This window comes from Eutrigla gurnardus (assembly GCF_963514095.1).
Source record: "Eutrigla gurnardus genome assembly, chromosome: 6".
Taxonomy (NCBI): Eukaryota; Metazoa; Chordata; class Actinopteri; order Perciformes; family Triglidae; genus Eutrigla; species Eutrigla gurnardus.
In genome coordinates, this window is record NC_139920.1 from 12,708,008 (window position 1) to 12,727,950 (window position 19,943).

The 19,943-nt window shown below is 37.6% G+C and overlaps 1 protein-coding gene across 1 annotated transcript; it reads left to right on the forward strand.

Moving 5' to 3' along the window:
- Positions 1-874: 874 nt before the first annotated feature.
- LOC311015269 (complement factor H-like) lies at positions 875-19,595 on the forward strand. Its single transcript, XM_084012396.1, has 25 exons — positions 875-1,051; positions 1,183-1,365; positions 1,636-1,741; positions 1,867-1,943; positions 2,116-2,298; positions 2,908-3,090; positions 3,190-3,378; positions 3,557-3,736; positions 4,305-4,472; positions 5,022-5,186; positions 6,147-6,314; positions 7,519-7,686; positions 8,431-8,589; positions 8,963-9,142; positions 9,248-9,436; positions 10,273-10,431; positions 13,397-13,546; positions 13,792-13,977; positions 14,481-14,586; positions 14,935-15,011; positions 15,520-15,711; positions 15,793-15,981; positions 16,859-17,038; positions 17,422-17,601; positions 18,578-19,595. The coding sequence occupies exons 1-25, from the start codon at positions 982-984 to the stop codon at positions 18,769-18,771; spliced, it is 3,981 nt and encodes a 1,326-aa protein (XP_083868522.1). The 5' UTR covers positions 875-981; the 3' UTR covers positions 18,772-19,595.
- The last annotated feature ends 348 nt before the right edge of the window (positions 19,596-19,943 follow it).

Below are 19,943 nucleotides of genomic sequence, written 5' to 3' on the forward strand. Positions count from 1 at the left end.
AGTGGAGGAGGAATTCTCAAAGAGTCAACTGAAGCAGTATTTCAACAAATGAATGCAATGCTGGTGACTAATGTTTGGCCAATATGTGATTTCAGTGCCACAGACAAATACTTAACATCTGTTCAGAACATGCCGTCTGAATAACATGAAGCCATATTGACAAATGAAGGCAAAACTCGCATTGCTCAACAGCTACATTTAGTTTTAATCGGATCAGCACTATTGGTTCCTCAGCCTTTTGGGAGCCATATCCACCTTTTTACAAGGCTGTCAACAAACAAACATTTGTCCAAAGTGTTTCACTAACTATGCCATCTATGTCCATTAAACAAACAATCTCGTTAGTTCTTTGAATAATCATACATTTTATCCAATGTTCAACCGAATATCTGCTTTGCTTTTTTTTTTTATCTCATATTTACTTATTTATATTTATTAGCTGAGAAGAGTCTGCACCAACATGCTGAAATACAACTCATTTGTTTGCTCTATTGATTGCTGATAATGATTACCGAGAAAGGGAAAAACAAATAAACCCTTACGGGAATACTCTTTTTTTGTCACTGAATGATAAACATAGCACACAATTGAAACACTACTTGTATTATATTAAAGAAATACCCTTTGAAATTAGACTACTATCTGTGTGATTGTTATTTTACTTGATCATTTTCGTGATTCCTTTAGCTTTTTCTGCAATATAAATCTCAGTCATCCGTGTACCGATATAAGGCAGACGTCCTGGTGTTATTGTGGTTTTGTTAAGGATCCAGTGTGTCATAAGGTCTTCTGTATGTTGTCACTTCCTCTTTTTTTCTGTCCCCTGTTAGCCTGAGATTGTATTAGGAGGCTGGAACGGACTTGCGTAAATCATTGAGCAAGCCCTTCTCGCATGTGGAATCGACAGCTCTCTCCGTGTATAACAGTGTTTGAGTCTCCAGTTTATGCTTCTATTTGGCGGTTTTCTGTTATGAAGAGAAAATGCACGCAATAACCCGAAGCTGTGTCCTATTTTTGTGGCTGTATATGCTGGCATGCGTGAAAAGTCAAGGTAAGACCAAATAGTTTAAGTAATTAGAACGGCCATTTCTATCTCACTCTCTTTATTTGTGACTTGGTGTTTTGTTGTGTTGGTAAACAACAATATTATACGATTTATTCTGTTTTTTTGGTGTCCCACAGACTGTACACTTGAAGAGTTTTTAAATGGCCCCATGTTTGATTCAAATTTTGACACAAGTGATCTGGAGGCCCGCTATGCTGGTGGAAAACAAGTGAGAGTGGGCTGCAATGTTGGCTACAGTGGCTTTTTCAAACTGTTATGCATTGAAGGAAAATGGCAGTCCAGAGGCACTAAGTGTCAACGTGAGTTACAATCTTTTACTGTTTGGAAATATTGGTTCATATACCATGTGCTAGTATTCATTTGCAACATGTAGAGCTACATCACTGTATGTTAGATGAACAAAGGGTCTTTGTTTGAATGAGTACATTATTGTTTTGTTTATATTGTTCAATATAATACCAAATAATGTTCTGCAAATTATTCATTGGAAGAACCACTTGCAACCAACTCACTGCAATTTTGGCCCTGACATTATATTTACCTATGTTCTCTCTCGTTCTTATGTTTAGCAAGATCATGTGGTCATCCCGGTGATTCCCAGTTTGCAGATTTTCATCTGGAAAAGGGAGACGATTTTGTCTTTGGGTCACAAATTGTATACACCTGCCATAAAGGGTATGAAAATATGTATAATCACACATACTGTTGTTTATTATGTATTGCAACAAGAAGTGCAACATATATTTGGCTCTTTTAAAAGGCATTTCCATCAACTTTATTTTACAATATGCTTGTTTCAGTTATCAAATGGTCAGTCGCAACAACTACCGGCGTTGCATGACTGAAGGTTGGGATGGTGTGGTTCCTGTCTGTGAAGGTATAGCTGAAATAAAGGATCCTATTCATCCGGTACCTTACACAAAAGGGGAAATGTCACTGTATTGATTTTCGAGTCAGGAAATATTGAAAAACTTTATTGCTTACCTGCTTATAGGACGTAGCATCTGAAAGGTTTTGGGCTTCCAATGATCCATTTATTTTCCTTCTAGCTCAACAGTGCCCAGTGATTCATGTGGACAGTAATGTCTTGGTGATCGGCGACCCAGAGGACGCAATCTATGGCAATGTAATTCGATTTAGCTGCAAGTACAACTCTCAAATCCTGATTGGGTTAACAGAGTTGTATTGTGATGAAAATGGAGTTTGGAGTGGTGAAGTTCCAAAATGCGAAGGTACGGCATCCAAAATCAAAGCAAGAGGCACACGAACACATGCCTACAAGCATAACACCCATATGCAGCCCCACACACAAGGACAGGAGGTGAGGAAAGGAATTGAGGATGAACAAACAGAGAAATGAGAAGCATAATAGCAGCACAATTGACAACCAAGATGGCAGCAGCTAACGTCAAAGTTACTGCTGAAACTGCTTTCACGTCAGTATTGAACATGGATGGTTTATTTTGACTAAAATAACTATCAATTGCATTTAAAGCTTTTCTTCAGAAGAAAAGTGTTTGCCAGCAGGATTTGGCAAAAGTTGAATATACAAACTCATGCCAGTCTTTCACACAGGCGTTTTGTTTTCCAACCCACACCGAGTACTGCACTCATGTGATGTGATTGGCTGCTTCTATTGTGCTGTGGTGATGTCAGGCTAGAATTTGAGACCCACAACCCAAAATATCCAGTGTCCCCCAACTCCCATCCCTCACCCTAACCTCCCCTATTGACATCCCAAAAAAGAAGATTTACTGTCACACAGCTATTCTTATTCATGTTTGACATTTTATTCTGGAATTCGGCTATAATAACCTGGTGTTTCATTTTTTTTTTTACAGAGATAAAATGTTCAGTCCCCGAAATTGCAAATGGTCATGTGCTTGGTGATATCGAAGAATACAAAGAAAATGATGTCCTGCACTTTACGTGTAATCCTAAATACAAACACTCTGAAGACAGACCTTCAAAATGCATAAAACAAAGAATAAGAGCAGAGTGGATCCCCGCACCTGCATGTGAACGTAAGTATTAACCGAGCAATCCAATTTAATTGTTATGTCGCACTGGCGAGTGAAAATTGGGGCTAACCGTTAATATGCTTAATCTCCCAACAAATGCAGCAATAACATGTAGACTGTTGCTGCCGCCACTTGAGGGAACCAGATTTGAACCTCCTTTCAAAAGCACGTTTTCACCTGGTGACTCGGTGAGAGTCATCTGTGGAGAGAGGTACACGATTGCTAAGACTCAGGAGGCAGAAACTACATGCAAAGAGAATGGAGAGTGGACCATCCCACCAGAATGCCAAGGTATAGAACTGCCAGAGACAGCTATGAGATGGTCATTCTTTACTGTGTGTGCATGGCTCATTAACCCTTGATGGTGATGATGATGATGATGATGATGATGATGATGATGATGATGATGATGATGATGATGATGATCAATTTTCATCATAAGATACACAAACCTTTTTCTTCATTCCAGAGATTACATGCAGTAATCGTAGACCGTACGAAGTTCATTACTGGAATATCAGATGGGGTGAACGAATCACAATGGGTTACACTACAAATTATGGGTGTAGGACAGGCTACAAACGTACAGATGGTGCCTACAGGGCCACATGCACCAGAGATGGATGGAATCCAGACCCACTTTGTCAAGGTATTGTGAAGATAACCTTCTATTTATTGCATTGTTGTTCATTTTCCATCCATATTTGGGGAAAGCAGGGAAGGAGCTTTTGTTGAAGTTATGATCCATGTTTTGCTTTTACTGTCATCTTAAATAACCAGGAATTCAGAGTTAGTAGACTCTGGAACTAAATTAGGAACTAAAAGTCTCCACTATATGCTGTCTCGTCATTATTCTATCAATCTGCCGTGGTCGAAGTAACAGTGCCTTGTAGACATAAAGAAGTATCACATGGCCTCCATGTGGAACTCCACGGTTCACTACAAGGCTACATCACGTTCACCCCATTATACCTCTCACCCCATGACATCAATACAGACAAAACTGGTGATCACATTTAAAAAGAAGCAACATCAGGTGCTTTATTTGTCAAGCATCTCAGCCATCTTGGCATGCATGATCGTGACATGTATTTGCTACGACATTGTGGTGACACAATGTGAAACATCATAGTATTTTACTTGTATCCACTTTGATATTAAATTAAATTCCACTTGCCAGACAATGTGTGTAACATATACATTTTTCTTTCTTCCAGTGATAACATGCAACAGTAAATACTTTGAGAATGCAGAAATTGCGAGGCAGGATCAGCATGTGTACCGGTACAATGCCCAAGTCGAGTACATCTGCAAACCTGGCTATCAGGGACGTTTTACTCTGACCTGCAGGGAAATGGGCTGGAGCGGGAATTCTGAATGTATAAGTAAGAAAATACAATACACAACATAGTTTACAAAAGGATGGAAGAAAACAACTAGGTTCTTTTAACTATTATTTTTCACACCATAGTTAAATTGTTGTTTAACAGATTAGAAATTAATCACAGTGAGTAAAAGCCACAAATAATCTGTGATTTGGGGGCAAACATTGATGGTTTTCCAATGAAAAAATGTTTGATCTTTAAAAAAAGTAATTTTTTTATTAAAAAACTGATATAAAGCTATTTTACTTCACTGCACAAGTAGTTTGCCTCTATGCATCCATCCCATGCCTAATTTGTATCTGTACAAAATAGCATTTTTTTCCATTCTAAAACATTATATATTTATATTTTCAGTTGTGTTAAATGTTTACTATTAACGTGCTTATTCTGGAGCACTGCATGTTCTGAGATCAGACATGAGAAGTGCCTTACTTCCTTAAATATGCCTTCTTATATGAAATTGTTTGTTTCAAAATGTTTGAGTTTAAACTGAACACCTGGAGGCTGTGTGAAGTATGTCATCATTTTGTTGAATTTGTTTTGTTTCAGAGATACAGTGTCAAAAACTTCAGATCGACAATGCACACATTACCCAAAATGAAAAGTACACTTACGGTTACAACGAACGAGTCCAATATGCATGCAACTACGTTGAAAGAGTTTTTACTGTTACCTGTGGACAAAGTGGCTGGACTGGGATTCAGACATGTTCAGGTAATAACACAATAGGAAGTGACTGGAGTTTATGTGTTTTAATAGCAGAAGAAATGGTAAATATCTCCGAACAGCTAAAAATTATATTGCATTATTGGTCTGATTACCCACTGTAATCAGATGTCTGTTGTTGCATAATTTGTGCTCTGTCCTTCCCGTCAACACAGACATGTTGGCTATCTTAAGAATGAGTATTGCTCACGTTCCCTAATCTCTATGTTCCCTCAACCCTATGTTTCTTAAGCCCTATGTTCCCTCAGTACTGTTTTCCCTCAAACTTATTTTCCCTTAGCCCCATGTTCCCTCAACCTCATGTTCCCTCAGATTTATAATAAAATAAAGAATTTCACCTGTCTTTCATGCGTAGAAAAAAAATGATCTAACTACTTAACCTTGACCCAAATCTGAAGTCAATTGGACAATTGATTCTCTGGCTGCCTGTGTGCCTTATTTTTGATGGGAGGAAAAGAAATGAGGGAACATAGGGCTGAGGGAACATAGATATGATCCCTAATTTGGCACAGCAGTGCTTTGAGCTATATGCTAATGCCAGCATGCTAATATGTTCAAGATGACAATAGTGGACAGCTGATGTATAGCAAGTATAATGTTTACCATGTTGACTATCTACTTAAAACTGATCTCAATCTATTCAAAATGCACACGCAGTCACTCGTTATGCCTCTATGCCTCCATCCATGCCTAATTTTCATCTTTATGGCATGCCAGGCTAAAATAGCATTGCTTTTTTTCCATTCTTAAACATATATTTATTAGTCAGCGTTTTATGAAATGTTTATTATTAACGTGCTAATTGTGGAGCACTGAAAGGTCTGAGATCAAACATGAAAAGTGCCTTACTTCCTTGGAGATGAGTCTTCTTCTACAAAATGTTTGAGTTTAAACTGAACACCTGGAGGCTGTGTGAAGTACGTCATCATTTTGTTGAATTTGTTTCAGAGAGACAGTGTCAAAAACTTCAGATCGACAATGCACAAATTACCCACAATGAAAAGGACACTTACAGTCACAACGAACGAGTCCAATATACATGCAGGAATGATGCTGAAAGAGTTTTTACTGTTACCTGTGGGCAAAATGGCTGGACTGGGATTCAAAAGTGTCCAGGTAGGAACACAATATACTGTGATTTGAGTTATCGTGTTTTAATAGCAGAATAAATGGTTAATATCTCTGAACAGCAAAAAGTAAAATTGCATTATTGGTCTGATTATCCAGTTTAATCAGATTAATTATGTCTGTTGTACAATTTGTACTCTGTCTTTACCGTCAATACAGACATGTCAGCTGTCTTTACAATGAGTGTTGCTTATGATCCCTCGACCCTATGTCCCCTCAGTACTATCCTCCCTCAACTCATGTTCCCTCAGTACTACGTTCCCTCAGCCCTATTTTTCCCCAACCCCGTGTTCCCTCAACCCTATTTTTCCTCAGTACTATGTTCCCTCAACCCTCGTGTACCTCAGTACTATGTTTCCTCAACCCTGTGTTCCCTCAGAACTTTGTTCCCTCAACCCTATGTTGCCTCGGCCCTATTTTCCCCCAACCCCATGTTCTCTCAGTAATATGTTCCCTCAACCCATGTTCCCTCTGTACTATGTTCCCTCAGCCCTATATTCTCTCAGCCCTAAACTCCCACAGCCCTATTTTCCCTCAACCCTATGTTCCCTCAGCCCTACGTTCCTTCAGTACAATGTTCCCTCAACCCTTTGTTCCCTTAGATTAATAATAAAATAAAGAATATCACCTGTCTTTCATGAATTTTAACAGATGGAAAAAATAGCATAGAAAAATTATCTATCCCTTAAACTTAACTCAAGTCTGAAGCTGATTGGACAATTGATTCTCTGGCTTCCTGTATGCCTAATTTTGATGGGAGGAAAAGAAATGAGGGAACATAGGGCTGAGGGAACATAGATATGACCCCTAATTCGGCACAGCAGTGCTTTGAGCTCAATGCTAATGCCAGCATGATAATATGTTCAAGATGACAGTGGCATGCTGATGTATAGCAAGTATAATATTTACCATGTTGACTATCTACTTAAAACTGAACTCAATTTATTCTAAATGCACAAGCAGGCCAAGATGGTGTTATTTCCATTCTTAAACATTCTATATTTATATTGTCAGTCTTGTTAAATGTTTACTATTAACGTGCTTATTCGGGAGGACTGCATGGTCTGAGATGAGAAGTGGCTTATTTCCTTGAAGATGGGCCTTCTTATATGAAATAGTTTGTCTCAAAATGTTTGAGTTTAAACTGAACACCTGGAGGCTGTATGTCATCATTTTGTTGAATTTGTTTCAGAGAGACAGTGTCAAAAATTTCAGATCGACAATGCACACATTACCCACAATGAAAAGGACACTTACAGTCACAACGAACGAGTCCAATATACATGCAGGAATGATGCTGAAAGAGTTTTTACTGTTACCTGTGGGCAAAGTGGCTGGACTGGGATTCAGAGGTGTTCAGGTAAGAATATAAAGTGACTGGAGTTAATGTTTTTTAATAGCAGAAGAAATGGTAAATATCTCCAACAGCTATGAGCAATATTGCATTATTGGTCTGATTACCCAGTGTAATCAGAATAAATATGTCTGTTGTTCCACAATTTGTACTCTGTCCTTCCCGTCAACACAGATATTGACAATAATGAGTATTGCTCATGTCCCCTCAACCCTGTTCCCTCAGCACAATATTCGCTCAGTACTATTTCTCCTCAACCCTATGTTCCCTCAGCCCTATGTTCCCTCAGCCCTATGTTCCCTCAACCCTATGTTCCCTCAGCCCAATATTCCCTCAGTACTATTTCTCCTCAACCCTATGTTCCCTCAGCCCTATGTTCCCTCAACCCTATGTTCCCTCAGCCCAATATTCCTTCAACAATATGTTCCCTCAGCCCTATGTTCCTTCAACCATATGTTCCCTCAGACCTATGTTCCTTCAACTCTATGTTCCCTCAGATAGGTTCCTTCAACCCTATGTTCCCTCAGCCCTATGTTCCTTCAACCCTGTGTTCCCTCAGACCTATGTTCCTTCAACCCTATGTTCCCTCAGACCTATGTTCCTTCAACCATATGTTCCCTCAACCATATATTCCCTCAACCCTTTCTATCCCTAACCTTAACCCAAGTGTGAAGCGATTGTAGGCATGCTAATATTTGCTATTGAACAATGGATGTCATCTCAACATAACCTCTTTTTTTTCACTTATAGCATGTCCAAACGCTCATGTTCCACATGGGCTGATATTTGGCCCATACAATGACACACTGTACTACACGTGTAAAAAAGGTTATAAACTGTTCACCAAAGGCTGGTGGGCTAAGGCAATATGTGAAGATGGCCTGTGGACTGGACTGGAAAACTGCATCGGTAATTATTTTTTAATGCCCTACCAAGTCTATAACCAGCATGAAGCAACCAAAATGAACTTAACTAACTTATCAAATTGAATTTACATTTAGGGTATTTAGCAGACGCTTTTGTCCAACGGGACTTACAATAAGTACATTTGTCGAAAGACATGTATAGAATGCAAAACATGATATGGATATAGCTGGCTCATATTGTAGTTTTTATAGATTCCATGAACAAAACATGTGCTTGTTTGGATTGGTTAAAGATTCTTTGGTTAACTTGATTACTTTTGTTGATGCAGGCAAATAAGTAATTTGGTTTAATTATTGCTAATGTCACATTAGTTAGACACAATGTACTTCATTGTTTATAATAATGTCCCCTCTAGAGAATACAACGTGTGGAGAAATTCCTGAAATTCCTCATGGGGAAGTGACTCCTCCACGTGGAAAAAGTGCAAGCGCCCGGATTGTTTGTGATGAAGGATACCATGCTCAGGTTAACCGCTTAACTTGTCAGGAGGGAAAATGGCTTTCAGATGGATTATCACCTCAAACAATCTGCACACGTGAGTCATCTTCAGTCTTATTTTATCAGATGTAAGTAGACGTATTTATAAAAAGATTAACATTACATAAATGAGGAATCCTGTACATGTTTTCTTGTCTTGCAGCAACTCGAGTTCCCTGTAACCCCCCACCTAAAGTTGACAATGCTGTTGTTGAGACTTCATATCAGAAGGAATACTTGTCTGACTCTGCAGTAACTTATCAGTGCCGGGATAAGTATACTACAATGGAGGGTGAAGACACAATTCTATGCAAAGATGGGAAATGGGAGGAGAAAAACATTACCTGCACGGGTACGTAGTATTACATACTCAGAAAACGTGGTTAAGATTCCAGTACTTAATGTTATGTAGCCTGCTGACTTTTCAAGATTCTGAATGTTATTATGAAAGTATTTAAATTATTCAAGGTATTCAAGTTTGCTAGTTTTGTGTTTAGTACCCTTTGAGCTTTGGGTTCATCTATTGTTCAGATCTTTGTCAAGTTATACTGTGTGTCAACCAGGGTAAAGATTGATTGATTGACTGATTGATTGATTGATTGATTGATTGGTTGATTGATTGATTGATTGATTGATTGATTGATTGATTGATTGATTGATTGATTGATTGATTGATTGATTACCTAATGATCCATTGGGGAATGTTAAAACGCTATACTCCAATGTGTTGTTATTATTATACTGATACTAGAAGCTATGTTTGTATAGCTTATAACTAATTTGCAACAGCAATTATGTTGTGGTGACTGACAGCATACTTCATTTGTTGAGGGCCAAGATAGCAAATCGTGCAAAAGTAACAGTATTAATTAACCTTTTGATGGCTGTGTTTAGGCACATGCAGCTCTTGGTTAAGATATTGGAAAGATTGTCGTCTTTATTTATGACAGAAATTATCTGCAGGAATTTCAGAAACATCTTCATTAACCTGTAACTGAAGCCATTATCTATTCCTGGCCTCATTGCCTCCCTACAACTCCTGGGTGGTACATACAGTATAGTGCATCTTTCAACCTGAAGAAAAGTACAAAAACTGCCTGTGAGCATAATCTTAGTATGGATTTAATTTCTTGTTACTTAATCTCTCGGGAACCGTGTCGGACAAAAATATCTTTCTTGTATTTTCAGCATACTGTGACAAGCTGGAAGATGAGACAGTGACCTTCACCGCAGACAAAGAAAGATACATGGATGGGGAGGTCATAGAGTATCGATGTGTGACACCTGGTGTTGAAGGCAATGCAACATGTATTAATACCAAGTGGAATAAATCAGACGAATGTAAAGGTAAGGAGTATTATAAGCGAAAACAGATGTAAAGGATACAATTTAAAAAGTCCACCTTAATAATAACCACAAACCATTTGCTGTTTGAAAGAGTTCTGGGTCACAATGATCACTCCTTCTCTACATACTGACCATAAAGAGATCCCTTATGAGTAGAGATCCGTTATGAGTAGCAGTAGTAGTAGAAGTAGTAGAAGTAGCATTAGTAGAGATGATGATGAAGATTTGAGATTAAGCTCAGGGGTGTTTGTCAAGTGTTTCTAGTCATCAAACAGAAAAATCAGTTAAGTGTTAAGTGTTGCCAGTTGATACCATTTGTTAATACCAACACAGATTTGGTGCTAAATGTATTCATTTTGATTATTGAATTGACAAAATGCTCAATGATGGTTACCACATTAAGACACCAAGACGTTGAGGAAAAGGAAAATCTATTTGGTCCTCATTTTGAGATATATATTTATATTTGGAGAATTCTGTATGACTTGCATTTTTTTTGGGCAACTGGATGAACACTTCTGCTCTGGAAACTGCTCAGAAACCCGCTTATTGTGAATATACCATATATTCTCTGAATGCTGCAGGTCTCTAGTTTGTGGTTCTAAACGTGGTCACAACAGGTAATTTTATTCAGTGAGGTCAAGAGGTCACTTTCAAAAGGTGGTCTCACTACAATTAAATTGCTACTATGGGGACTAACCTCATCACACATGAATACATTTGGCCTAATTGGATCCACAAGAGTCTCAACTATCCAACCATATCCAATTTGTGCAATTCCAAGAGTGTTTAGTCTAAAAATATTCAAATAACTTTAGAATAGGCAAAAATAACATTAATTTTTCCCTTGCCAAAATGCTTGGCACTATTTATCTCCTATCCTGACAAGCGAGCAACATGCATATTTAGTTTCATATGATAGCAATATACTGTATACCGCTGCAGCCTCAAAGACAGTAATGATCCCACAGGTCCAGAGGGTTCATACAAGACAAGGGCACTTTGGACACTTTGTCAGGTCAGAGTAAAGAGTTCTATTGCTAAACTGTCTGATGCTAAACACAAGATTTTTTCCCCACAGCTGCCAGTGATGCTGATTTTATTCGTGGCCCAAAGAAGTCCCAATAAAATTGCCACATGTTCATTATTCATACTGATGTATCATCTTGATACATAATGACTTTGAATGACTGAACAAAGCATTTGTGTAATAAAGTGATCTGAAAGTATAACACTTTGCCATATTGAATAAAAGATGATAAAATTACAAAGGCTTTTGTATTTTTGTAATGTAATTACATTTTTTGTATTCTGAAAACTGGGCCTATAATGACGAAATATATGGGGTTTTTAAAAAGTTATTGGGTGGGGCATTCAAAGCATTTAGAGTGTGAAATAGCTGCGCCAGGCTTTGTGTTGGTTTAGAATTGTATAAATAGCAATCAATTCATGAACAGTTTACAAACAAAGTATCTAGAGTGGCTTCGAGTTTTCAAAACTGGGTTTCATCTTGGAAGAAAATATTCTGTGTCAGTTTGAATTGAATTTAAGGATTATCTTGTACATTTCAGTTACCCAGCAATGTCAATAGAAGTGCTCTAAAAGAAATTGAAAGGCAAAGAAATAAAGTAGGCTATCCTTTGTCAAAGTCTGAATAAATTAAATTAAAGTGACTTTGGCAATCTTCTTCAAATTTGGACCAAAACCTAAAATTCTACTTATAAAGTGGATTCTTATAAATCATATCCAGTGACAAAACTCTGATCAAACACATTGCAGATTAAATGCATACCCATTGCAGTTGTCAACATCTAATATTTTTGATTATTGTGGTTTCTGTAACACATCTCTAGAAACATGTCACAACAAAAAATGTATTTCATTAAATAATTATACAAAATATTATACGTAACTAAGGAAACGTTATGGTACTTTTAACTGTTGACTCATGTACTGTATAACCAGAATATTGTGGTGTTTATTTTAATTATGTCAAGTTACTACTACCATATACATTACATAGTTTACGTTTTTCAGTCTGCTTCAAGGCAAGGCAGTTTTATTTACAGAGGACTCAAACCCAATGGCAATTCAGAGGGCAAAAACAATAAATAATAAAAAAAACATAGATAAATTAAATAACATTGATCAAATGAAATATAATCCAAATAGAACATACCAAATATACAGTTAGAGTGTAATTACAGTGTAGTAATAAACTGTAAGTTGCCCCAATTGCAATAAAATGTGCATTAGAGAGAGAGCAAACAATAAAACGGCCGAGCTTTGAATTTAAAACATTTTAAATAAGTTTGTAGAGGTCAATATTGAATTTGACTTCTTTTAATTGTGTGACATTTAGTCTTTGGAGGTTCCTGTAAGAATGGGGTTTGCCATGTGACAGTGACGCATGTTTTTAAGGAGTTAAATTGGGAAAATTCCTCGGCAGCATTAGTCATGTGATGTGCTTTTAAGTATGAACCATTATAGTTCAACAAAAACAGTATTGCTCTCTTAGTACTATTGCACCCAATTACTCCATTGACTGATTGTTCCACTTTTTGGACAACAAGTTTGTACTGAAGTTGCTACGCTATTCATGACACATCAAATGTGGAAAACTAGAAACTTATAGAGACTTGTTCATCATCAGCAAATACTCACAAACATCAGATGGTCAGCGTTCAATTTTATAACAAAATGATTTATGCTGTTTTTGTCGTTGTTGTTTATGTTATGCAATCAGAACATTTGCTGTATAAAAGCAGAATCCCTTGTGGATTTTAAAATAATTCCATTATGGAGAGTATGAATTGATGATTACTGCACAGAAGATGCTGTCCGTGAACTTTCCGGGGATTCAAATACTGCTTGTGTGAACAGTGCGTACTGTGTTCCCATGCGTCATGTTGTGTTCATACAGCCTTGTGCAATCCCACAGGGCAGTCCATGTTATGACCCTCAGTACTCCCCGTGGTCTGCTGCTGGGGACAAGCACACAGAAAACAAAGTTGGTCGAAGGAGTTGGCCTCAGTTAGACTTTTTTGCAAAATGCGATTGTCTTTCATCTTTTTGTTTCTCCAACTGTGGGGGAATGTGGAAGCTTCAGAGAACGGTAAGACCCTCGCTTGCCAAAATTGGACAAATTTGTTAAAGAAAGAGAGATCTAGTATGCATGCAGTGATTGGCTTAAGTACAGTGTAGTGTACAGTATAGTCTCAAAGTTATATTCTTACCCAGTCACATAGCTTATGATCTTCTGGCTCACATGTTGTGATATGACTGACAGGTATCTGTATAACAAAGCTGTTGAGAAAACTTGAATATCCTCTTTTTTGTCCCCATATTGCTGTTTGTTAGCCTGCTCACAGCTCCCAGATGTTCCTCACGCCCATGTGTCAGAAGACACCAAAAAAGCTGAGTACCAAGGAGGAGACGAGATACATTTCACTTGTGATACTGGTTATATATCAGGTCCAACCATCAAGTATATATGTAGTTCTACAGGCGAAGGATGGCTGGCAGTGAATCGAATAAGCTGCTACTGTGAGTTAAACGACTTTCTGCTCAACTCTTTATTAATTTATAAATATAATGAATGCTGCAGTCATTCATTAAGATTTATCATATTGTCCAAAGGTCCAGAGGATTATTGGCACGATTGTAATTGTACACAATTCATTGACAAGAGATGATAATAACATGTTAGCATGCTAAAATTTGGGAAACAAAAGTAACTGTAATTAATTAGATGGTGATAATAGAGTTGAAAAATGCTGCATCATGGTGTGGGTGACGATTTCTAGAAACCTCAATACCTCAAGACCTCAATATGCTTCTTGGAAGGAACAAATTCATAACATGGCTGCTGCACAACCTGGTGTTATTAATGAACTAACAAAACTGAAACAAAATCATGTCACTGTCACTTTGCTAGTGCCTCCAAGTAAAATCCAACAAAGAAACCTTAATTAATAATGTTCAAAATAGGGTTAAAAATCATCTTATTAAGAAACTGTTTGATTCATAAATAATCCCTTTTTTTTCAGTAAAGCCATGTGTACTTCCTGATGACACGCCCAATGGATATTATCAAATTATCAGGGGTGAAGACTTTGTTTTTGGAACAACCATCAAATACTTTTGTAACGAAGGGTATGTGCATCTCGATTGATGAAAACTAGATGTAATGGTAACACTTCTTTTCTGAGCAGTGTTTAGACAGTGTTTCATTTAATGCAGTTCTAAGTAGAACTTTTGAATTAATCTGGCACACCATTTATAGGTTTTATATATGTGGTAACAACTACATTATAGTGTGTTATAGACCATTTATTACTTGTATATATACTGCTTATGAATGGTAAATGACTTATGAATAAGGTGTTATCAACAGAGCATATGAGACACAAAAAGGCACATTGATTTTTTTCTCCCCTTGGTTATCTCGCTGTTGGTGTTTTTATGTCCTAATGGAAAGCTTTACCATACTGTTCTTGGCAGATATCAAATGGCAAGTAAGGATGACACCAGGACTTGTTTGCTGGACAAATGGACCAATCATCTGCCAATATGTGAACGTAAGTCTTAGTAACAACACGGCAGAATTTTGTTCAAAGTTCTGTCGATTACTATCAAGCTGCACTCAAAAGATTTGTGTTTTTTATTGCACAAAGAAAACTTTTACTTTGTTGAAGTAGAATATTATTACTCTTAAGCATCTCAGTTAATAGCCAAGGGTGCTATTACAAGCACCCCTGCTTTAGGGGAAGCGTTTCGACAAAAGTTACATGAGCATTTCTATGGTGTGGATCAGCATATGAAACCCTCCCGCCTGAATCCTCTGTTAAAAAAAGATTAACGACTGCATCTGTTTCTTTGACGAAAAGTCAAAGGCAAACCTAAATGACAGACAAAACATGATTTCTCAGAAACAAAGCTGAAATAATTCAAATTGTTGGTCATAGCATAACTGCAAAAATCCATTGTTTCTATGAGGATATCATTAAAGATGAATGTGGACAAACACACCCCCCTCCCACTTTTTTTCCCCTTCATTGACCTGATTGACTGTTTGCCTTTATTCAGCTTTGAGCTGCGACCCCCCGCTTGCAGATGAATTGGTTACAGTAAATAATTACCAAGAAAATGACGGTCCCATACTTCCCGACCGCTTCCTCACATTCAGCTGTGATGTTCCTGGGAAACGTCTGAATGGCAGTTCTGTGCTGATATGTGGCAAAGATGGACAGTGGGATAATCCATTCCCTTCTTGTGAAGGTAAACCCTTTAAAATACAAAAAAATAAATATACACATAACCCATGTCCACATGTTTCAATATCTGTTTTATTCTTTCCAGACATCACTTGTGAAGTTAATGTGATGCAGCCTCATCTCAATGTAGCTGGGCTACCACCAGGAACAGAAAAAGTCAAGATTGGACATAAATTACGGTTCCAGTGCAACGATCAATATACAATGGACGGGTCTGGAGAACTAGAATGTTTACCAACTGGGAAGTGGAATGCTGCCTTTCCATCCTGCTATCGTAAGTTCACATTCATTGGTGGTTAATCCTATTTACACTGATATTACCATTTTATTATATATCCACAAGCACAAAGTTTTAAGCCTTAGGTCGAAGCTAAAACTGAATATTAAAAGCATTTTTATCACATGTAAGTATCTGTATTTACTGCATATAGCAAAAATTACACCCGTAGATATTGATTTGTTTTGGCCACTTGGAGGCAGCAGAAACAAGCTGTGGCACAATCATACCGATCATCAAATGACGAACTTCTTAGCAAAGAGTAGCCTATTCACACATGCAATTGAAATAAGAAATGAGAACAAATGAAAGTCACATATTCACTCTACTTTTAGCTCTGTTTTTGGTTTTCACCAACTCATAAGAAATGCATCTGGCTATTTAGCTGCTCAATGCTTCACAATGTTCAACAGCTAGGTTGGGGGTTGTTTTGTTTATTTATTTATTTTTGCAGTTTTAGCTGCTGGCAGACACTAAAAACGATGCAATGAGAGCAGAAAGAATGAACCAAAACAGAAAAATTGCCGTCTTTAGCTTGAGGTGCTATAAAGCTCAGCTGGGATCTGTGATGACTCTTTTACCATAAAAGTAGTCATGTGATTCTTTGTCAATGTAAGAATATTTATGATAGACTCTTTAAATAAAAAAAGAAACATCTAGATTGAAACTTTAGGAAGTAATGCCTCCACCCACTTTTACTATACCTTTGTTTGCATATGTATCTGAATGTATTGTTTAAATTCTACAAACCAAAACTTTGATTATTTTAGACATGCATCAGATTGGTCTTTGTGAAATCCAAATAGTCCGATCTTGAGTGTATTATGCTGCTGTATAAAACTCTTGATTAACCACCTTCTCCTCTTCGAAACAGAAAAATGCAAATTAACAGGTTTATCAAACAAGGTAAACGCACGTGGGCCAGGCTTTCAAGTAAGAAAAGGACAAAAGATTAGCTTTAGTTGCTTCAATCCGAAAGAGGTGCTTCGAGGGAGTCCACTGGTTGAATGTTTAGCAGACGGACAGTGGAGTGATCCCCTCCCAACATGTGAAGGTAAATCAATTCTTGTCTTGCCCCTTGCTCCTCATTGAGGGGAATTATGGGAAAAGGTGATCCATGACCCACCTATCTGATGTTTTCCACAGTCCACTACAAAATTGCTTGCTCTGTTTATCCTGCTACCATGCACTGAAACGTGTTGGTTTAGTTTAGCAGTGATTCCTAGTGTTTACAGTTACATCAGAATTATTGTAATGAAATAAAGCTGCATCAACACCTCTCTAAGTGGGACCCAACTGAAACATCCTTTCCAGACCTTAAGTCCTTCTTGAAGGTACCTGTGTGTTAGTATTTATTAGGTTTTGCTATATTAGTTTAGGTCTACCTAATAAATATAATTAGAATCATTTTGTTGTTGTTTTTTAACCTTCTTTTAGCTCCTTTGGGTTGTAAGAAACCACCACCCCTTGCAGATGGAGACACAGTGGACCCGTTTCGATACCGGTATTCACATGGAGAACAGGTTGAATACAGCTGTCAGAATCTCTACAGCATGGAGGGCGAGCCTCACAAAACCTGCTCCAATGGGAAATGGATTGGACAGATGAGATGCCTCAGTAAGTAACAATTCCCCTCCGTTTTTGATTCATATTAACAAAACATATAAATACTACAGAGCCACTACAGTCAGTAAACATTACATAATAAACTGACAGTCGAGCACAACTCAGCCCCACAAAGAAGGTTGTTTTTGACGTCTTTTTACCTAATGAAATAGCAGCTAGCCAGTCAAAACTGGGGAGATAGCCATGGCCAGCTTTATATATACTCACTGGTGTTTCCTCCTTAGCTGTTATATATAATGGGAAAATAGACATTTTGACTAACCGATATCTCGGTAATTCCACATAATTTGAGGCAGTAGATACATCCTATGATGATGCTGAATAAACACAGGCAGACTCCTGCTGAAGCAGCTTTAGCTAACTGCAACTTTAGCCTCTAATTCTAGTGAAATGCATGTGAATTCCGTAAGCTACTTTTCTGTAAGCTAAATCACTTATTGTAGATTACTGATTCCATTGTACTTAATGGGGACATAATGTATCATACTCATTTTCTGATTCATGCTTGAATTCACCCTTTGTCTGAAATGCTCTGTTTTAGCGCCTTTCTTTTAAGCCACCATCCTGAAAAAGCTCTGCTCTGATTGGCTTGCGAGAGTTTATTCGCAATATGTCCCCTTTAAAGAAAAACAAACATTAAATCCCTTCAACTCTGGACTTTAAATGATCAAATTAATGTTTATGCTCCTTTAAAACAGCACAAGACATGTGAAAGAGCACTTTTGTTTTGTAGGAAGTGTGCATTTCTGCCTGAAGATTGTTTAAAAGCAGAGTGCAGCAGTTCCTTATGTCGGTTCTATCTTAAAATCTTCATGTCGATGATCACACGGATTACATGTGGGAAGATGTGCTTTAGTTTTCTCTCATTATATATGTTTTTATCCAACACTACCAATAACTATAAATGCAGTATCCTGTACAGTCTTTGTCCATCAATAAAATGCTACTTATCTGTTGTGTCTTGTAGAGCCCTGCACTGTGGATAGACGAGCTATGAATGCACACAATATCACCTTCAGAAATACATATGGCGATAAGCTATATGCACCCCATAAAGATCATCTCACGTTCATCTGTATTGGACAAAGAAGCCCTGTTGGCATATTGAACATGCGTCAGCAGTGTATTGATGGTGTGATGCACCTGCCCACCTGCCAGTAAGGTTTTTTTGGTTGACCGGATGTGAAAGGAGCTGGATGGACGACCACAGTAAAGAGTTAGATCAGCTATGCCCTTATCCATTGTCTATACTTTGGTGCTGGCTCATTTTAATAAAACATAGGTTTTCCCTTCTGTTTTCTGCCTTTATATGTATTATGAGAGTCACATCTGTGTGTCGCATGTTGATTTTTTGTTGAGGGGAAGATTCAAGATTCAAATCAGCAACGTATGAATCATACTGAATGGCCTTGAAAATAACTTTGCAAATTGTACTTTATGTAAGCCATGCTTTATATCAAAGTAATGTATTTAAATCACAAAGCACTGAAAATAACACAAACTGTTTTATACTTAGAGTGGTTCATTATGCAAACCAAGCTTTATGTTCAGCAAATAGACTACTGCTTTGAGCTGGCTGACTTTAATAATTCAGTTTCAGAAAGTAGACTTTCCCTACTGCTACAAATCTTTCTCCTAAGATCATATCAACCTAAAATGAAGCAGTTTCTTCATATGCGCTGTCATGAAGTCTATTTCCTCCACTGTCAATGTGTCATTTACTTGGTCACCTGGTTAAAGTGGCACTTATTTCAGAGATCCTACCTGAATGGCCACTGACAGCAGGCGACAGGATATAAAAGGTGTTGGAAGATAGCGACTGGGTTGGTCTGTGGTTTGTCCAGTGTTTTAGGTTCTGGCATGGTTTTTCTTCTTTCTTTCGGCAGTGTCTGCAGAGAACCTTAAATGGTAAATCTGTTGAAATGTGATACATATCATTTTAATTTTTGTGGCCGGCCTGAATAAAGTATTTTCCTGGAAAAGTCGATGCCTGTATGCTGGTCCATTCTTCCCACTCACCACCGACAACCTCGAGGGCAACAAGCACATATTGTGAGTGTCATTCAGTCATCATTTCTGTATTATAGCATAATAATGAATTATAACATATAAAACATGAGTAAAACGTAACAAAAGATGTGGAACCCGAAAATATACATCAGAAAAGCCTAAAAATAGTTTCAAATATGCCCAGGTAAGTTGGGCCACTTGTATTTACTGCTGCTTTTGTTCTTTCCATGAGGTTTGTGAACCCATTTTTCCCATTTGGAAAAAAAGGAAGGAAGCCATGTTTTAGTGGTCTTAACCACATACAAGAAGAACAAGATAAACCT